This window comes from Calonectris borealis, chromosome 4 (assembly GCF_964195595.1).
Source record: "Calonectris borealis chromosome 4, bCalBor7.hap1.2, whole genome shotgun sequence".
NCBI classification, from domain to species: Eukaryota; Metazoa; Chordata; class Aves; order Procellariiformes; family Procellariidae; genus Calonectris; species Calonectris borealis.
In genome coordinates, this window is record NC_134315.1 from 78,549,833 (window position 1) to 78,571,584 (window position 21,752).

The 21,752-nt window shown below is 36.5% G+C and overlaps 1 protein-coding gene across 16 annotated transcripts in view; it reads right to left on the bottom strand.

Annotated features, from left to right (window-relative positions):
• Nucleotides 1-21,752, bottom strand: part of BLTP1 (bridge-like lipid transfer protein family member 1) — a 129,229-nt gene that overhangs the window by 34,839 nt on the left and 72,638 nt on the right. For 14 of the 16 annotated variants that reach the window (XR_012673628.1, XM_075150236.1, XM_075150231.1 and 11 more), the window contains 15 exons: nucleotides 21,238-21,396; nucleotides 19,403-19,578; nucleotides 18,720-18,895; nucleotides 17,388-18,094; nucleotides 15,833-16,072; nucleotides 15,300-15,393; nucleotides 13,734-13,784; nucleotides 10,226-10,432; nucleotides 9,835-10,073; nucleotides 8,987-9,231; nucleotides 7,466-7,571; nucleotides 3,877-3,974; nucleotides 3,400-3,585; nucleotides 2,205-2,373; nucleotides 1,475-1,686 (listed from right to left, as the gene is read on the bottom strand). Coding sequence is in view for 15 of the 16 variants with exons in the window: in XM_075150236.1 (XP_075006337.1) it covers nucleotides 1,475-1,686; nucleotides 2,205-2,373; nucleotides 3,400-3,585; nucleotides 3,877-3,974; nucleotides 7,466-7,571; nucleotides 8,987-9,231; nucleotides 9,835-10,073; nucleotides 10,226-10,432; nucleotides 13,734-13,784; nucleotides 15,300-15,393; nucleotides 15,833-16,072; nucleotides 17,388-18,094; nucleotides 18,720-18,895; nucleotides 19,403-19,578; nucleotides 21,238-21,396 (3,065 nt within the window). In the remaining variant the exon portion in view is untranslated. The remainder of the gene's footprint in view (nucleotides 1-1,474; nucleotides 1,687-2,204; nucleotides 2,374-3,399; nucleotides 3,586-3,876; nucleotides 3,975-7,465; nucleotides 7,572-8,986; nucleotides 9,232-9,834; nucleotides 10,074-10,225; nucleotides 10,433-13,733; nucleotides 13,785-15,299; nucleotides 15,394-15,832; nucleotides 16,073-17,387; nucleotides 18,095-18,719; nucleotides 18,896-19,402; nucleotides 19,579-21,237; nucleotides 21,397-21,752) is intronic. The other 2 variants (XM_075150228.1, XM_075150229.1) reach the window with 2 other exon arrangements.

The window sequence follows — 21,752 nt, forward strand, 5'->3', positions numbered from 1 at the left end:
GCGTAAGACTTCATAAGCCAGAATGTATTTTTCATAATTTACTATCATTTGTAACACATAGAGCATAAAATGCCATCTGCTTTTGTCCGTAGCTGCCAGATAGAAGATTCACAATCAAAATGTTATGTCGTTATGACTTCTAGGTTATTGGCCTCATTACTCCTTTACATTTCTGTGTATTGTGACTATTTCCTTCAACATCGTTAAAATGATTCATTCCTGTTCTGGAATTATTCCCCATTAAGAATACTCCTAGTGCAACATAGGAACAGTCTCTGAATCCAATCCTCTGAGCCAGCTTCTTTTCTCTCAAAGCCATCTAACATTATATAACCTAATAATGCTCCACTGCTTCGTTGTGTTTTTTAAACTGCTGTCAACTGGCAATGTAGTATTTTCACTTTTATACTTAAGAGGTGCAGATCACACCTTCACCTTATATATGAAGAGACAGGCATAACTGCAGTCATTTCTAAGAAAGGAAGAACAGAGGGAATACAGGTCTGCACAGAATTGTTTCTTAACTGAAAACAAACAGATTTTCAAGAAAGCTACGTTCACTGATTTAGGTACTTTCTATGTGAAGAAAGAATCAATACGCAGAGCTAAATGTCAAATTGGGGAATGTGTTGGATCATGGTTGTTAAGGAACTCGGCAAACTGCACAGCCAGGGAAGGAGCAGCTGCATGGCCACAAAGCATTACCCTGGGAATGCATTACTGAGCCATTCATCATTAAACTTAAGACTCAAAGGTATTCCAGAAACATAATGCAGTGCACGTTCCCTTACAGATCAAGTTGCATTAACACACCGCACAATGCACTGTGTAGGCATTACTTTAATACAGAAACTAGTTAACTGCAGATTAAAGAATACATCATCCTGTGTAATGTATTAGACTTACCCTATACTACAATGATACACTTTTTGTCAATGACTGCATTTTAAAGATCTTTAACCCAGCTTGAGTTCCTAAATAAAAGTAACTGTTTCAAAAACATATATCTATATATCTCAAATAGTTATTCATACTCTTATTCCTTGTTTTAATTAACCAAACGAGTTAGAACATCATGTTAAAGCCAACAGTTTTCAGAGTTTTTCTTCTTCTATCAACAATAATATGAAAAATAAAGTATTAATTGGAATTTGTGATGGAAGCTTTCAAGAAAATATGTTCCATCTGAAACATTTCCAAGGACTTTCTAAAAGGCTGAGCTCGTATGTGGTGTAAACAAGAACCCATTTCGTTTCCCCAAAACACACTCACCAATTGAAACATGCATAACCTAGTTCTTCTATAAATGAGAACACCATTTCTATTACAAGCAATGTCACTAGTGCAATTATCAGCATCCTATGACTTCTGCATTGGTGTGATGAAAAATTACATTTATGGACATAAAAGCCACATACAAATGGATATTTCCACAGCCTACTAATAGTCACATTGCTTCAGGCATTTTGTTTACCTGAGGTGTGTTTGTGATGGGCAGGCAAATTCCTAAGTCATTGACAGTCAGCTGAAGAAAGAGGGTCCCAAAAGCCTGCGCAGAGGTTTGCTGGATTCCGGGCAGCATATCTACTACTTCTTTTGTGGCCATATGAATATCTTTATGTAAAGCCATTCTCTGTTCATTCCAGTTGTCATACGCAGCCTTGTAGTTCAGCCAAAATAGCACAGCTTTATGAAGAAACCAGAAATGCTTAATTGAAATCAACATGTACAAAAAAAAAAAAGAGCACATGCACTAAATAAAGTTCATTTTTTTCATTTTTACGGTTTCTCCATTACTTTAAGACAGTGAGTGTACAACAATGGACACACACACACATATTCAGGATGTAGTGAAGAGGCTCATGCCGCAAAGGACAAGATGGACAAAGCCGATCATTTAGTATCGAAGTTAACACATTAAAATACAGAAAGCGATGCTGTTCTCAGCATTATTCATTTGCGAAGACTTACAAAAGCAACTTTCTCCAAACCATCTCAAAACTAATCCCCTCAGCAAATGGAATTTTTGACATTAGAAATTATTAACTTGTTGGTATGCAGTAGATCTCCTAAATTTCTCAGCTACCTAACATTTTTATTTAACATGAAATATACTAAATCTTGAATAATCAAGCCTCTTTGAAAAAAAAATATATAGCTTCCTCAGTATGAAGACAAACTTGTAGCAATTGTCTCTTCAATACCTCTATCAAAGGCCACAGGCTGAGCAAAAACAATTGGTCTGTTCAAAGTAATGAGCACAGCTTCTCTATCTGATGAGCCACTGATTTCTTCTCGGAGAGCATTTCTTAATCCAATTCTTGTCTTGAAATAGGCAACTTGATGAAAGTCTGAGCCAGCTTCTTCATAAACCTTAAAATGTTCAAAAAATGGGAAGGGGGAGGGGTTTGCAGCAGGGAGGAGTTCAGGGACGGGGGAAAAAATAATCAAATTACTGCATTTGACAAAATGTAAAATTACAACAAGAAGTAAAGATGTCTTCTTTCCCCTTTTTGTCGTCTAGCCAAAGTTCCTTTGAGGATATTCAATTTTCTTACATTAAATTCTGAGCGCAGTTTTATTTCCCTTATTTATCATAAAATGTTAACTAAAATAACTATTTATATATCCAGATCCTCTATTGTGACAGTAGATTTATAGGTTCTAAGATTTGTGTATGTTTGTTTCTACGCATCACAAAATATTTTCATGTCATAGAATTAATGATTCCAGGTAACAGTGGGTTTAAGAATACAAGAGAGACAACTGTCAAACTAAGACAGACAAACTAGGTCAAAATGTAGTCTAGCCAAGTTTGGATCTTGTCTGATCTTATTATTTCATTCATGTACCCTAAAAATAATAGCAATATCAATGAAAATTTTGAATTTGACTCAGTAGCAAGGCCATTACTGTTGCAAAGGGCTAGTGAGTTCTAAGATATTAATAGTGTGGGGCGGGGGGGAAGAGCCCGTACTTGACTCCTTCCATCTTTTATTCATGTACACTGGCTTTCATAATGAAGACTTGCTAATTCTTCTGAAAAGTCATCTTCAGTCCCTTCTTGACTCAAGTAAGAAAATTTATTTTGAACGACTATTTCACAGAATATGAGAGCATATTCAGGAAGTAAATTTCCACAACTGTGTGCTGCAGAATGCTTAAACTTTTATAAAAAGCAGAAAACAAGCTGAAAAAAACAACCAACCAAAAAATTAAAAAAAAAACCAAACACCTCAAACAAAAAACCAAGACCCTCCCCAGCCCCCCTACACTTTACACACATTCCACAGCCAGATCAGAAAAAAAACAGCAGTGTAAGACAGCCTCTTGCTTGGTTATGTATTTTTTAATCACACACTATTATGAACACCACATGCAAAGATGTTGAGCACTTACCTGATGTTTAACAATCTGTCCTAGTGCCAGATTTAAATCCACCTGGCATTTCCCAAAAAGTTTGAGGTAGCTGCTACTTCCAGGCATTGCTTTGGTTTGCAGTCTGTTTGAGAGTTCAAGTTCTATCAATCCAGTTTCAAATCTCACAGCTCGCATTGAGGGAGTTGTAGCTGTCACTTGAATTCCCTAATGAATAAGGAAAGTACAAAGTTATTAGGATCTGGTTCAGAGACGTAAAGAGAAGGGAAAAAAAACAACCAAACAAAACAACAAAAAACTCTTCTCACTGTGCAGCAAAAAAAGAGGACATAATCGTTTTTCACAATACAATGCCACTAAGCTATTTTAAAAGATTACAGGAACCAAACTCAAGTCTTTTTCTTCATGCAGAGTATTCCTGATTCAGCAAGCTTTGAGATAAAAACCCTAAAGCCAGTAACAGTGTCTAGGACCACTGTTTTGTCATCATAAGATTACCTTAAACTGTAGGCTCAATGAGTAAAGAAGAATTTTTGGTTTTTCTCCATCAGTTGTGCCATCATGTTCATTCCAAAGAGGTATTGGCTGCTCCCCTCCTGTACACATTAAATATACACATTCAGAGTTTTAACAAAGAAAACATTTTAAAACAAACAGATATTAAAAAAAGTGACAATGAATTAAGCCTCATTTTAAACAGTGACTAGTTGAAGATTTATAAAAACAAATACAGGTTGAAGATGAAAGACATCAGTGCAGATTCAGCTTGTTACATATAGTTAATAGCTCTCTACTAAGAATCGAGGCAGAGTCTCACGTTGCTCCCTCCTGGGAAACTTTCCACAGGAAGGCTCAAAGCCTGTAAGAAGTAACACCCAGTTTTCAGAAAGATATTCGTTGTCTCCTGCACCAATATATTTCCTAATTATCTGACAACAAAAATGAAACACTTGACCGAACACTGTGCAAACTGCATGAAAAGAGAAACTGAAATTATATCAGTATTTTTCAATGACAGGAGGAAAGAGTATTCTGCGGTTATTTTATTTTTGTGTTTACTTCCTCATCCTGGCACATTTCATCCCAAGTTACATACCCCCATAGGCCCTAACCTGAAGGAGCAATCCTGGTTTAAATTCTCCTTGAGATTTGATCTACATTCAATCTTAGTTTATAGGAAGGGCTTGCTGCTGGAAAAGGCTAAGCCATTAATTCTCGCCATATATGCCAATTCTTCTAATTACAGTTATTTGGTGGTAAGAATAGGCAGTTAAACGATGGATTAAAAAAAAAAAACCCAACAGCAGTAAATTTTTGTCACTCCATTTTGTATCTGGATGTTTTTCTTCTCCAAATAGTTTTAATAACCTCCTCCTCTTTTTGTTGTTCTCCCCACCCCCAAATATTCTTAACTAAGATCATGTAAAACTGCAATGGTAACCCAAGGGTTCTGAGCAAGAGAACTAACTCATCTTTCATATATCCTCCATATTAGAGGCTATTTTTGCCATGACATTTCTTCATGAAGTTTGTAAAGCATTTGCCAGTTAAAAAAAGGAAAAAGAAAGAAAAGAGATACTACTTTTAAATAAAATCTCTCCATCTACCCTCTCCCTTAAGGGAGCATAATTTTCTTGAATGAAACTAAATTAGAAGTTGGATTTGAATCTTTACATAAAGCAGTGCAAAAAGTGATACGAGTTTGAAAGCGGACACCAGCTGTCTTTAAATCAACACTGCCCTCAACTTGCAGATGGAATTATTATGAACTGCTCTGTTCATTAACTAGCTTTTACTCTGTGCAACTTCACCTTAAGTAACTGGTACTTACTCAGTTTTTATACAGGGATAATATGCAATCAATATTTTAGTGCAATAGAAGCCATAATTAGAAAACCCGCTTTAGTATATTACACTAATTGGAATTTTCAAGCCATGTAAACTACTTTGCTGCAAGCCAGAAGGACAAAAGCTATTTTCCACCCCCCTTGTTCTGCATTCAGCACCCAGACCCATGGACTGCTGGCACCTGACCACATTCCTGCTGAATTACCACAATACGGAAAGAAGCGGTCACATTTCAAAAACCATCAGGCTGCTACTTGCAATACAAATTTATAGTCTGGAAAAGCAAATAACCAGCAATGGTAATAAATTCCTCATATAAAAACAGAGGAGAGATCGAACTCTAGAGACTGAGAAACATTGTAAAAGAAATCTAATGTAGGTTTTCCATTTTACCACTTTATGCTCCTCTAATAGAATAACGACAGCTGTTGAAGGTTTATTCTTCCCCTAAGTGTTCTCCTACTACCCAATGCTAATACATTTTGCCTGGAACAAACATCAGGGTGTTTAAAATTTGTTTCCTCTTCCTCAGAATCCTCAGGGATTCTGACATTTTCCATTTTCTAACTCCCTTGAGAGCATGTCATCTGGACCTGCATATTTCTTTTATGTACGTTTGTATGCATGAATATATATATACACACACACACACACAGGTATATGAAAAGAGTGTGTAGATGCACACACAGACACTCCTTTCACTTAGTTACCACTTTTTAGTTTATCTTTCCTCACGATGTTTCCAACTATTAATGCATCTTTCCACAAAAAATTAGCTCTATTTCTATAATAGCCTTCTAGGACAACTCAAAAAGTGTTAAAATCAAACTACTTGAAATATCACCTGCTTTTCAATATTAATTCACATTTGTCATCCTGTAACATTCTCTCTCAAACACACATCCTTCTTCCTCTAAAAACATAATCAATAAAATTCATATTCCCTTTATTTCCCCTGGTTATTTTACTTTCTTTTTTACTTCTTTATTATTATTTCTTAATAAACAGACAATACTTCTTATTAATTATTGCTTTTCCTTTTTCTAATTCACTTACTGTTTATCCCCATTTGCCAATTCTTATTTTGGCCTAAAGAACAACAAAACACTTCTACAGTTCTTTACTTATTTGCTTGTCTGTTCCTCTCCTTATCTGGCATGTAACATCCATGGTAAATTATACTCCTGTTTTTCTTTTAAAGCTACCAAACAATAACTAATGTGTCAGACAAAGCTTCCAGTCCTTACATTGCCCCTCAGAGTAGTCACAATCAGAAAAAATAGTATCATTTCGAAATAATTTTTCCAGTACATAAGGAGATAGAACTTGTTTGCGGAGTGAAGTATCATTGCATCGCACAAGTTATCAGCTTTTTTGTTTGCTTTCAGCTCCTGAACACAGACCAAGTCTCCTACCACAGTAAGAACTACAAAGTGAGTGGATCTATTTTTAAATGCTGTGCAAACTGTGATTCAGTCAGATAGAGTTTTTTATGTAAGAAAATAAATGTTTTGTGACTTTGGCTGTCTACTCAAACAGATGAACGCACAATTCAGTATGCAAATTCCATTGCATACTGCAAAAGAGACAGCACCGAGTGATTTTGAAACTGTTCTCTAATTGGGTTTTTAATGACAATGCTATTTTTCTTCTGAAAATTTTTTGAGAACAGAAGCCAGCCTAAATGACAGAAACAAAACAGTCATTTCTGCAGTATACAGCATGATACACAAAACAATCTAATGAAAAGCCAATGCATTTTTCATACAGTCCTGAAACACATTATCTGCAAAGAATCAGACTTAGGAATCACTAGACACTAAGTAATACCAATACTGACACTATTTTCCCCGGACACAGCTGTTTTCCTTTAAAAGAATACGCTGACATTATTTTACAAAATGCAGTATCACAATCTGCATTTTATAGGTGAACAAAGTGAATACAGTAACCCAGCCAAGCCATGTCATAGATAGACACAGAGGCTAGTGTCCAGAATGGCAAACTATCCTGCTTCCCAATAAAACGTCTTGTTTCTGATATAGCTACAAAAATTTTCAGAGCCTCTGTTATTACTTCAAACTCTAGCTCAGCTGCTTGCTTCTTGCTGCTGCTTGGAGTGCTAGATGCGAAATGATGGTGTCTGTGAAATAAATAGCCCATCCCGAGAACTATAGAATGTTGCCATCAAACAAGGTTTAGGATCTTACTAAAAGTTGGGTTTAAGTGTTCTGCTTACCTGAAACCTTCTGTATGACTTCATTTACTTCCTTCATGAACACTTTTTGCACAAATACTAAATGATTTAAAAGATCAGTTGTGAGATTATGTTCGAAGGAACCAACCTGCAGAAATACAAAATTTTAGAACAAAACTTTAGAACAGTTACCATACCTATGTTTTCAAAACAATGCATTTTTAATTTTCAGGCATATCTTTTCAAGTCCAATTATATTGTTATTGGCATAAAAAAAGAACATTAAATAGTTTTGCCTTGCAATTTTTCTGCTGTGAATGCCTATCAGAAAACTGAAGGACATACACTATTATATGAAAAAGTTTATTCTCCTGTTTAAGTTTAGCTTAAACAATAAAATGCAGGAGTTGATTGAGGTTCATGGAAGTATGCAAAATGCTACTTAATTCCAGATAGTAAATCATTATCAGAGCAAAATAGAAATGAGCTGTCAACCTCTAAAAGTGCATTATTCTAGTTACTGTAGATGAACAAGTTTACTGATATCTTCAATGGTAAACTTATTATGTGTCCAATCTAATCTTAAAGAATATTCCTAAGGAACTGGAGTCTGCCTAAGATTGTTTAAATTTGCCATTAAGATTTTTTAAATAAAATTAAAATACAGATATTTTCTAAAACTACTTGGACATGCCTTTTGCTTTTGCTAAGCAGCCCCTCCCTTTTGTTTTACACGCTGAACAAATTCAAAGACCCTGAGGTCTTTCTTCAGCCAGGAAATAACTCAAATGGGTTGAACAAAGAGCAGCACCTAATTAAACTTCTCCCATAAAGATGCAAACATCAGAAGTCTCAATTGAAAACACACTAGACTATTTTTCTGACTGAAGAAATACAGTTAGTAGAAAAGCCCTGCTTTTCCCCACCGGATAGGTTTCTTTTAAGCAGCCAGCGTCACTTTTCTCCCTTTGAAAAGTAACTGTGGAAACTGGTACACAAATAGAACTTGTGAATAGAACACTCTGTGTCAAACAGAAAATTTTATATCATTTACCAAGGTTATATATAGCTTCTCCTATCTATAGAGCTGTCTAATAATGAAAAAATAAAAGTTTTAAAATAATAAAATTGCTGTTAAATTTTTCAGTATTTCTTTTTGCAAAATATACGACATCATCTGATGTGTTAGCATAAGCTTTCAGTTTAAAATTACGCTTTGTTTGAATCATCAGCATAATATACTTTTGTCTACTTCACTGATGAGAAATATTGTCATTCCAAAAAAAAGTTTCTAAACATATCTTCTTTATTTATTTGCACAAAATAACATATTCAAAGTCCTCCGATACAGTGGTCTTAATATTTTGGCTGCTCATCAAACTAAGGACTGAGAAAACTCTATTTCAGTGTCACGCAATTACAAATGCTATATTTGGATCGACCGGTAAACCTGAGACTTCTGGAGTAGGCAGATTATTAAAAAAATATGAAGATGCACATACAGAAATGTAACAGAACGGAAATAACAAGTTATCAAAGATGACTATCATCTTCAACACCTACTTCAGCCACACAACGTAAATAGTTCCCCTGCAGATAATAGCCTTGCTTAGCAGGTAGTTCATCAATGCTCCAAATTTGGTCTGAGTAAGTATCATGTTCTTCCATGATATATTTGCCTGACATAGTGACAGGAGGAAGGTTGAGACTTGCTGAAGGAGGAATGGTTGACATATCAGTGGCAGAAACTTTTGAAGTGAAGCGCAATCTGTGACTTGGAAGCTCAAAATTAAATCTAGTTTGGGCACCTGTAAAAGGAAGACAGGGAAAGAAAAGGTATGAACTGGCAAAAGAATCTTTTATTTATCCTTAAATTTAAGAACACTTTTGGAATTTAAAAAAAAAAAAAAATCTTTAAAATGTTATCGAAGTGCACAGACCTCTAGAGCTATAAATATCCACCCACATGGTTCTGGGTTTTCTTAGTTTTTAAAGAAAATGAAGACTTCACTGTAATTAGATGGAGAAGAGAGTCATACAAACCACCTCATCTGTACTAAGGCCCTATAAAAGTATTCTCAAGTAGCCTTACGAATCAGAATTTAATTAATTAAGGATCATAAACTGATTTTAGCAGTCGGAGGGAAGCTTCCCGGGAGGAAGCTGTATATGAATGCATACATGTCTTCATCTGCTCTTGTATTCTGCCTCTGGCAATTGTGTATAACAACAACAGTGTAAAGTCCCTATATGGCCCCATCTGATTGAAGTCCACATTCAAAAAAATAAGCCAATAGCAACAGATTCAAAGCTCTAGCTATAATTCAACAGAAATATCGAGTCCTCCTGGATGCTTCTGGCAAGGCCAAACTAAAAGCCATAACGTTTTTAAAGTTTCAGAGAACTGTTACCTGTCATTCCGTGACTCCTCATTCTTCCCATCTTATATTCTGCCTTTAGAGAGGGCAAGAGCGCTGCTCCAATAGCTATACCATCTATCATGGCACTGAATTTAAGAACAATAGGCTTCTTTTCTAAGCCTTCTGGCAGCTGTGGAAATTCATTTGTTTCAACAGGTGTTTGATTAATACTTGTTGGCGTCTTTTCAGAGGGCAAAGGAGTCGCAACATCTTCTTTGGTAGGCTGGGGCCTAGTTACCAAGACAAAGATCAGAAAATACTTTTTGTTGTTTTAGTATGATACATGACTAGCCTGACTCTCCCACATACGTTCAAAATAGCACAAGCCCATAACTGGATGGCAACCAGCGGCATTCGGAAGCGCCATGCGAGCAGCACTTACGCAGCTGACGGTTGCCTGATGAGATCCGAAATCTGCTTGGAGAGCTGGTGAGAACTGCGCACCATCATGCTGTGCAGCGTGGCAGGGTGCTGAGGAATGTTGATGCTGATGGCTCCCACTTTGACCACAGCAGCGTTGTTTGTTTTCAGCCCTCTCTGGGCGCTATACAGGGCCTGGGATTTGGCAATACTGCATTTCACGACAGTTCTAGCAGAAAAGGAAATAGGATTTATTTGCACGTCTTTCAAAACAGTTGGAATTTTATGTTAAAATGGGTTTATAAGTGTTAGCTGAATTTTAAAGTATTCATGTAAGTGATTTTGTTTATAAACTACATACACATTCCTTTTTCTTTCACTTTACACACACAGATGCACTACATGCCACAAACAACTACACTACATTTAAGAGAACTACAAGTCATGCATTGCAAAAATACCTGTTAAACTGTTATTCTTGCATAATGTAAAATCATTTGAGTTTATACACACTAGACTGCATATACACAGACCAATTTTCACACATGGAAACAAACAAGAGCCTTCCATTTCAACTCCTTTTCAGGAATAATCTTGAATCATCCTTTTCATAAGAAGACTTAGTAAAATCTGATTTTGGCATCCAAAAAGGTCAATGGAGGAAATACTCACTTAGCAATAAATACATCGCAAGTGATAAATGCGTTTGTGAATTAATACCGACGTTTAATTGACACATACTATTCCAAAATATGAAGTTCAAACTTTATTTTAATGTTAAGGAGGATATGGTTCACAATGGTTACCCAAGATAAAAATACAGCTGCACAAAACTGACAGGTTTTGGTGTCAAAATGAAATTTTGGCATATCAGAATTCACTAAGTTCCTATTAAAAAAGATACACGGGGTAACACGTTAACGTTTCTCATCTAAGGTCAATTACTGGAGGGTTACCCAATGGAAGTATATTATGTAGCCAGCACAGAATATTACAGCCTCAGAGAGAAAGACACATAGTTGTGAAGATGCAGTACCTTAGCTAAAATGTCTGAAAAATAGACTCTAAAAAATCGCAACATTCAATGAAAGTTTCTCAAATAATACACTTTAAGGAGCATAACTAAAATACTTTTTGTATCACGATTTAAATGGTTCTAAAGATGGTTTGGTTTCATGGTGAAAGCTACAATATTCTATGAATTCTACTCCCTAAGTAATGTTTCTTCTGTGAAGCCCTAACACTAACATCCCTTATTCTGATGCTGAAATATCAGCTAGCCCAAAGCATCCCAGGTGTGGAAATAAAAAAAGAGAGACATCATCCTTCTGCTTATAATGAAGAAATACACAGCACTGTAATGCAACCACAGGCCTATCAACAGCAGATTAAGCTGAAGCTCTAGAAACATTTTCAGATTTTCACAGCTACGCAAGAGCTACAAGCGACCTAAAGCGGTTATGGACTAATATTTTAGGGTCAAGTAGAAACAGTAGACTGTCAAGTAGAAACGATTTCAAAATATTTGAAGAATTTACACAAGTATGAAGGAGGATACAAATCTTAATGCACAAGTATTTTCAGAAAAACATACAAATAAACAAAGAAAAGGGCAGACTCATTTAAATCCACCTTTTTAAAAGAAAACACCACAATCATTTCTCTATTGATGTTTGCTTATTTCCTACTCTCTTCCTGCTACCATTCTGACTGAACAATTGTGAAGCCAATCAGGAATACATTTTTTCCCCCATCTGTAATACAAACTACTACTACATTAGCTATTCAAGCATCACAAGAACAACTTTCCACTTAAGGCAAGTTGCAAGATCTCTTCCTGACCTGTTCCAGAGAGACAGTCTAGTCTTAACCTATCTTTCTGTAGAAGTTAGAAGCAAATGTATTTGGAACGAGCACTGCACGTTATACATCTGCAGTTTGCTTACCCATGGTGATACACCTAAAAAAGATCTGGTTGAATATTATTAAAATCAATAATCGATATTTAAGTTATATACCAGTAATGCATTCAGAAATAGTTCTATGCTCTTGCATCAATTCCATAAATAACCACTCTCCAGAAAAATTTGTGAAAAAAGTCTTTATCCCACTACAGAACTGGCTACAAGGCCAGCACTCAACCTAACGGATTTTTGGGAATGTTAGAAAAAGGGGGGAAAAAACGTCAGCAGGAGGCCTGTAACACACACAGGAACTACCACACTGAGTCAAATGAAAATTCAGGCAATAGCAGATACTTGGGGCATAAATAAAGTGATCCTTCCCTTAATTCCAGCCACTAGGGGTTTACTTTTGAGCCAGAGACTGTACTGTATTCATGACTCACCAGCAGACCTATCCTACATGGATTTGTCCAATCCTTTTAATCATTTATACTTTTGTTGACCACATCATATGACAATAAATTCAACTGTTCAGTGATGCACTACGCAAAAAAGTACTTTCTTTTGCTGGTTTAACATTGCTACCAGACAAAAAGGAACAACAAAATGAATATTTTCTTTACATCACTTGCAGTTTTACAGTCCATCACCTCTCCTTCCAGAGCTACCACCTATAAGGACATTTTAAAGTTATACCTATATTCACAACACTGAATATACACAAATGCTATAACAAACAGCATTGAAGTCCTTCTGAAAGATATGCATTGGTGGTCTAAAGCAGCAAAAGAAACCCATGCTCAGAATACTGCTTTGGGGAAAAAAAAGGGGCGGGGGGCGGGGGGAGAGAAAGAAGAGCCTCACAATTTTTGGCTACATAACTTTTCTTCTCAGAGTACTGCAGCGTCATTGTGTAACAGGGCTTCTAGGCTGCCAGTGTACCATTTCCCACCTTGATCACTATCCCAGTGAGACCCTCTGGACTTTAGCATCAGGAAGTAAGAAAGCAACTAGAAAGAAAACATTGCATCTTTTGTGAGAGAGAAGACCTACATTCACACATACGGATCTGGGGGAATGAAGAGGGTCACCTTCATTAGCAGTAGATGCACAGGCGTAGTTTTAAGGAAAACATTTTGTGTTAGCGTAACCTGGACAGCGTGCCTAGTAATTAAACCCAGCACAGAGGTAAATAAAGGCAAAAGGAATGGTCCTAGTCATGCTGAAATCACAACAGGTACTCCAAGCACAGCAGTTCCTTACCAAGTTCAAAGCAAATCTAACCTGTCTGTTCCTTTATATTTATCAGCATTATTTCACCTCATTAAAATAAGCATAGAAGCAGATCTAAAGAACTTAACAGCCAGTGAAACCATTCTAGCATTACAGTAGTGACCGTATAGTGCAATATCTGCCCCTAAATCTAGATTGTTAATATTTACAAGGGCTTTTTTTGACAGATATTCAGCAGGCTACATTAAAAGGTTATCTAGGTAATATTAGATGTTAAACTAAAATGTATCCAAGCAACATCTGCCTACACAATCACACACAGTAGGAATGCAGCCATTAGCTACACAACACAGAGTTAATTGCAAAACTATTAAATGTAATAATATCACATACAGAAACTCTTGTTTGGCTGTGCTTGTAGGAGATGTAGGAAAATCCTCCAGTCTACAGATGAAGATTGAAGAGAAAGCAAGAAAAACAAAAACAAAGCAAATAAAGAATAAACATTCATGCAAAATTAGTCAGTTAATTACTTGTAACCCACAATATGACACTTACTTTCAAATTTACCAAGTTGAAGGTTTTGGTTTTATTAGGGTTTGTTGTTTGCTGTTGTTGTTATTAAAGATTTATCATTATTTTCCCCCTTTCCTTTTGTACCCTCCCTATATGGAAGCTTAGTAAGATTATGATGTAAAACAGACATGAAGAATCTCAGCTGCCTTCAGAAACCCTACATGGCTGTCAGATTAGAACTTTTATTTATCCCTCTGAAACATGCTTATCGGAAGCAATTTAGCTGGGGGCATTAATAAAATTCGGTATGTTTTAAGTTCTATATAGCATCTTCCAAACTAAACAGGAATTAAAAGGAGAGAGAAACCCAAGTCACGTTATTTATCCCCTTTTCTACTACATCAATATTCTAAAACCAGATCACATACTGAGGGTTACCCAGCTAACACTCAAACTGCGTGAGGGTGATCTACGCTACACAGAGTTGTAGTTCAACTGTTGTTTTGCAACTCAAACAGAAAGTAGTTCAGCTCAAAACAAAGAAAAATAATGCATGCCCTTTCTGAGTTTGTGAACCTGGCAAAAAAAACCCAAACCAATGTGGATGCTGAGCAAGTCATTCAAGATGTTCATGCACAAAAAGTGATTCTCCCCCCGGCCCTTGCCAAGTTGTGTCAATTATATGAAGGGTGAAGAATGGGTATTAGAACTGTAAAAATAACACAAAGAATCATGCATCATTGGAGTTGAAAAAGATATCTATTAAAGAAACAATATAGATTAAGATCTATAATAGGAATAATCAGCACCAGTAGGTTAAATACTCCCTAAAAATCTTGTATGGTTTAGTGGAACCTATAACCTTGCTTCAAAAAGCAATCAGAAGCATAAGAGAAACAATACACGCTATGTGATAAAGTTTCTATGTGTACACCACATGGAATAAAATTAGCGCAGAAAGCTCTGATTACATGAAATTTAATTTCTTTCTTTTTACACGAGGACAGGTCACCTACAATTTGTCAGTCAGATCACTTACCCATTTACACTGTGATCCTACAATCAGTTCTGAACTTACTAATATCTTTTACTAGAAATAGAAAGGAACAGGAGTATTCATATTCATGTAACTATGTCTCAGACTTGTGCGATTGGGTGCCCTAGACTGAAACCTACTAATACGTTCACTATATTCCTTCGCACTTACTCAGATACGCCTTTCATAGAAAAGGCTCCTATCAATGGGCACATGCAATTAGCTTTACAAGTCAAACTGAAGCCCAGTTCTGCAACAGTTGCATAGTTGCCACCAAACTCTATGACTTCACGGATTCTACCTGAAGACATATCATCAATGCTTTCTCCATATTAAGCTACATACCTTTACTGTCATACAACTTCTATGCACTTGAACAATCTTAAATTGTCAGGCTTCATACTTACTGGATATTTGGGGTAATTCCCTCCAGCAGGACGATATTGACACCTCCTATGTGAGCAGTGGCACATGTCTCAGTCATCTTTTGATGTAGGACATCTTTAAGAAAAAAAGATACTTAACAGCATTTCATTCAGTAAAATACTTCCAGGTATGCCTACTGCTTTCAAAAATATAGTAGCAGGAAAATAATTGAAAAATTACAGTTTTAGTAGTCACATTAAGTAATATCGAATTTAAATTGTGACGAGAAGAAAGCTTTTGAAAATGAGAGACTATCTTCTAAAAGAATTTCCTTCACAGCACTTTCTGAAAATCTTGCATCCTTTAAAAATCCTTCAGCATCCTAGTAATAGTTTTTAAAAGAACTTGTTGAATATTATTATACTCTCCACACACAGACATAATGTACATCTATTTACAAACAAAACATATTACACATGCACATACATACGCATTGGTATAGGTATGCGCACGCACATAAACATGTAAAGCTGCCAGTGAATTTAATTACAGAGTACATTTTAGCTTATCCCACCTTTCATTTTTTCTTTCAGGGTGAAACTGCCATGGATTCTCTTCAGTTCAGATTCCATCGTTAGACCGCCAATGTCTGCCTCCAGGTGGGTTCGGTTCACCATGCCGATTCCAAAGACGATGAGAGTCACGTGCTGTGGCTCCGAAGTCACCAGGCTGCGCTTCCTCTGCGTGTCTCTGCCATTATCCTGTTCGTTCTCAAACACCACTCTACAGGCAGGTTCGGTTGGGCTTCGAACACCTACAAAAATACAACGGAGTTATTTAAGGATACTTTACAGGAAACCCTTGGCATATCCGATTTAGATTTGGTTTTGAAACCAAGGATCATGTATCTTGCACATCAAGCGAACTCTTTAGGCAAATGATCTGTGCTTCGCTTATTCCACTCTAGTAACATTGCAACTGAACCAAATCCAAGACACAATGGGGATAATAATGAGCGATGTGATTTAATTATTATTCATAGATGCATTCTTATGTACGTTATATAAATATTCATATTTATGTGATTTTATTGTTATACAATAAAAATGCTCTGACAGTTTCCAATTGTCCTGTTTCTTTTTGATCATTTCACAGCCAAAGGTTCTTATAATTTAGTTTTGGATGAGCAAGTTTTCCTTTTCAACACTCAGAGCATAAAAACAATGAAAATCTACATTTTGTGCAGATATTATAGCTGTGGATATGATATTCTGTGCATGAAAGATACTGCCCTCTGTTTAACAGAAGCTCTCATTTGACATTTTCTCAGTTTTTCATTCTCTGGTTAAAAGAAGTCCAAAGAAAACATCCCTAACTAGTAACTATACCATCCCCTGCATATTTACAGCAACCTAAGTTGACCAACAAAAAGAATGATGCTAAGTCAGCTCTCAAATTTACTCTGCTGTGCTAAAATACATTTGAAATAGAGAGCAACGATTACCCCAGATCTCAAAGCTTTGGGTGAAATCACAGCTGAAACACCTGTAATCTTCGCTAGACTTTACCAAAATCAGTATTTCACCTTTTCTTCTCTCAAAGCTAGGTTCACAGATTATTTTCTTAGTCAGTCATTCCCAGGGCAGAAATTATCTCCCTCAGGATCGCTTATGTATGCACTTACATATTTTCACAGAAATATACAGCATTTCCATTAGCCGCTTAAAAACAAAATAGCACCTAGGGAGCAACAAACTCAATCCACTCTGTACACAACGAACCAGAAAAGTTAACCTTTTAACACAGTCCCATACCCAGTGCAAATCCAGATTAACAGAGCTGCACAAGAATATCAAGGGACTGAATTTAAAACCAATCAACATATTTGACTAAGTCTAGCATTGAAAGAATCAAAGCATACTGTAAAGCCAGGAAAATAATTTTCTTCTTTTGTACACCATCTTGGTAAACTAATTACAAGCTCCCTCGCCATCCTCGCCACTTGCCCCTTTGATCCAAGTTATATGGGGTGGGCAACTTTCAAAAACCGCCTTATGATCAAGCTTTAGAAGAATATACTCGAGCAAAAACACGCAGTCTCAAGTATTTGGATTCATGAACGAGTTTACCTGTTGGCCCGAAAGTTTCAGAAGACTTTTCTAAAATCCCGGTTGGATCAGAAATGAGTGAATAGAAGTTCAGTAATTTATACATATTTTGCCAGCACTCAGCAGAAGGTTCGCTCTGTTCCGACACGGTGATAGAATCAGAGTCATCCATATGAATAGTCATGTGGTCAACCACATCTTTTGAACCTTTCCTGGACACTTTAGAAGTTCTTCTTTCTGACCTCCCCAAGGAATTCTTATTTCGAGACTCTTTTTTATTGTTCTCATTGTTTGTTCGTTTGTTCTTGGTGTTGTTCACTCTGTTACCTCCATTAAGACTTCCTCGAGAGCTTCGGCTGAAATCAGAAGAGCGGAAGTCTCTGTGTTTCCGGGTTTTAAAAGTAGGTGTCGGAGATGCTGATCCAGCTGTGTATCTGCTAAGTTTGATGTCCGTCTGCGTGGCTTTGATATCATCAATCATTGTACTGAACTGATGAATGAGACGAACCAGTGCCATATCCACATGCTGGCTTATGGACTGACAAGAAATTGTAAAATTACAGTGAAAAGTATTATAATAGCGTTTATTCAAGTCATGAAAAGAAAGGGCATTGGTGGAGTTATGAGGCGTGCACATGGATTTTTCCATTACAACAGCACTAATACTGAAAGTTTCTAACATCAAAGCTGGTTTGAATTCAAGAGGAGGAAGATTGACAGCTCCTTGCCTAAGGAAAGAGAAGGTAGAAGTTACTACTTTGTTTCTTTTTATGGGAGTCAAATACCTTTCTTACATAGCGGTGCGTCTAATTTACTGAATCCAACCTTTTATTTCCTTTCGGATATCACCCTCTTACCATAGTTCTAAATATAAAAAAAATGAACTCTTATACTTCCATACTGCGTGCTACTAACATAGTAATCATTAAGTTCTACGTAAACTTAGTTTGGCATGCACTCTTTCCATCATAACCTAAAGCTTTGCCCAAAATCAGCGGGGGAGTGCAGGGGGAAGGTTCAGCATTTACACCGAAAGTAACAACCTTATTTACAGTATTAATTACAAAACAGCAATTAAGAGCCTCTCAAATTTCCCCCACTATTACTCCCATTAGCTGTCCCTTCCCCAGTCTCCAATTTTCAAAAGTAGCTAAGATTCAAATCAACTTAAAATTTCCAAACCATCCCATAGGAAGATTAAAAAAAAAATATTCTAACAGGAAGACAAAACAGATAAGATTAAAAGAATAAAGGACTACTCCTTATTCTATAGAAGTGCTTTGGGATTCATATGAAAAACCTGATTTCTGTTCTTTAACCAATATACATATTTTCAAACATCTCACAACATACCTTCGAGCTCGCTTGCTTTTTCTTTCCTTTGCTGTATCTGAATCAACAATATCTGCTCTTAGGCAGTCCAAAGTTCCTGAGAATGAAAGGTACTCTCCGAAGTACATTCTGTAGCAGAGTGGCATTGCATCCTGAGACTGAATTCCCGTGTAACTTAGAAGAGGTTTGAAAACAACCTACAAAACAAAACCCACCGATTTACTATTTATTGTCTAGATTATTCCTACATTCTTCCTCCATCATTTGTTGATCTACAATATTTACAATGTCAGCTACATAATATAGAACATTTTTAAGTTTTATTGACAGTGCTGTAAAACAGAAAGAAGGGGGATAAAAAGGAGAAGCTCTATGAACTTTTTGAGTAAAAAGATTGACTACACAGCAAGCTAGCATTGAATGCTTAGCTATGGGAGCAAGGCTTCTGCATGTTCCCCTCAGTAAAAAGTAATCTGGAGAACTAGGTTAATCTCATAAATGCTCCAATATGTTCTTTGAAGTTATAAAACAATGCTCTATTAATCACCATTCATAAAGTTTGTTATGGGACACCTCAGAGGTTTCTTGAGTCTTCCATCTTTGCACAGGAATGCATAAGAAACATGTACAAAAAAAGGATAACGTTAAGTAATAACTAGTTTTTCCCTACAGAACTCCAAAATACATCAGCAAACCACCCCTACCTGTGCATCTGCTAGCTGGACAGCAGGAAACCCCTGGTTACCCTCTTCTACACCTGCAATGTCATCCTGACTGGTGCTGTGCTGTGAGTGTGTGCCATCCAGGGTGTTCTGGTCACTGGACAAAACTGTGTTGAAGTCTGAAGCAGAGGGTATAGTAGGAAGATTGGGTGCCACACCTGAAAAATAAATACCCATGGAACACTAACACAACAGCAAATTTCAACACCACCAACTCTATTAATTCAGCAAGATTAATTATAGAGAAACACATGTCATACACATAGAAAGTCTGAGCACTAGTCAGGTCTATACCTCACAAAAGTGGCATTTAGGATAAAGAAACTGCCTGATATTGCTGAAATAGAGATAGTCCAACTCATATTTGGAAAGCACAAAACTATTTCCTTCTTTTTGCCCTCCTTGCCAAGGCCTTTTGTCTGTATTGCGTTCTATAGGGTACTTTGGTACTTAACTCCTGCTTAAACTGAAATATAGGCTGAGTAGCCTATACCACCAACAAAAAGAAAGATTATCCACAGTTGCAGATACTTGCTTTTAGCTTTCAATGTGCTATAAGCTTCTGGGTTTTATTAGTCCCAATGCAAGGTCCACTAATTAGATCTCTATAGATTAGTCTCTAGCCAAATACGCTCTTCATAAAAATGACTATGGACAGCCACTTCCCTGCAGTTGCTCAATTCACGAACAATCAGACTTGTAGCACAAGGGCAGAGCGATGCTGAATCGCCTGCATCTTGAGTCTGGACATCTGAGTCCAGCGACAGAGTTGCTCTGCCAATGTAAATTAATCCTGATTCTTCAAAACTTAAGCTTACAGCACTTATCAGACAGCCACAACTACACGCCTCCACAGAAAAATGGTTTGGATAGCTACGCGTCCGAGTTAAAATCACTAAGTCTTGATTTCAGGAATGTGAGCTTGTGAACAAACTGTTATAGTTTCAGTAGGAAAAAATACAGCTTTTTCTGGCGGGGGGGGGGGGGGGGGGGGGCGGAAATTTGAAAGCTATACTTCTACTCTATGATTTTTCTGCAGAGAAAAACATTGCAGTTTACAGAGGAGCCACACCAGTTAAGCAATATGTACAGCACAAAGATGTTTTGTAGGAAAAACAACTTATTATTGCCTAAAATTAATACATTACGGTTGAAGGACTGTTAATGGAAGAAACATTCAAATTTAGTGTTAGTGAAAATGAAAATTATGATACACACATTTGAGGATTATGAATGATGACAGGCTTACAAGAATAATAAATAAGCTGCAATAAGTTGTTACATATCTGTTTCTTTAATACACTTAAGACTTTCAGTAATGTGTATTTTCTTTTCTCTATTCCCTTATACCAGTTGACCACTTCCCATCCCTGAAGAATGCTACTCTCAAAACAGATATTTAGGTTTAGTCTCAAAATTGAACTGAGAAAGAGCAAGGATTCCAATGTACAAAATCTTCATCATAAAAACAGAATATGCAAATTAGATTAAAAGTAACTAACAAGATCCAAGGAACTCTGCAACTAAGGATGATTTTATGGCTTAGCTTTTGCAGCTACACATGGTTTTGGAAGCTATATTTACAGTTCCAAATGTAAGAAAAAGCTAAATTTTTGGAGGCAGGGTGAGCGAAATGAAAACAACAGTTTTGCTTAAATCACATTTGTTCATTTTCCAGTTTACTGAGAAGTCCCACAAGTAGTATTTACATCTGTTGAACTTAAGTCACTTGCTCAATTACTTTCAGAAAGAATGTGGTAAACACAGGAACAGCCAACTCGGAATAATCTCTTAAATTCAGCTGTAATTAGCAATACCTGTTGGAAGACTATTGTGTCCAGATTTGGTGGCCGGACTTTCTTGTACTACACTTCCTCTGTTGCCCACAGCATTGGACATCCAGTTATAGAAACTCACAGAAGATGGTTCAGACAGCAAAGGATGTTCAGATAACATGTCTGTGGCCACAGTATTTCCTATACAGATAAATCAGAAGCTTTAGCATTTGTTGTATCAAAGTCAGCAAAAAACAGGAACACAGCATAATTTTACTGACAATATATATTTACTATTAAAATAAGCCTAATCCTCAAGGTTTATTCCAGTAAATTGTTTGTCAAGCAGCACTACAGGTGCTACTAAGTTATACTATGACACTAATGGATGTTGCACTACAAGCATCTTTGCATTTGTTCATCTCTACCATTAATTAGAGGAAAGGAGATATTAAGAAACCAAAATACCTTTTTTTCTGAATAATATTTCATTCCCTGACAGCAAAGGAGAGAGGTTTTAGAGAAAATGCAGTATCGGACTTATCTGGGTTTCTTTA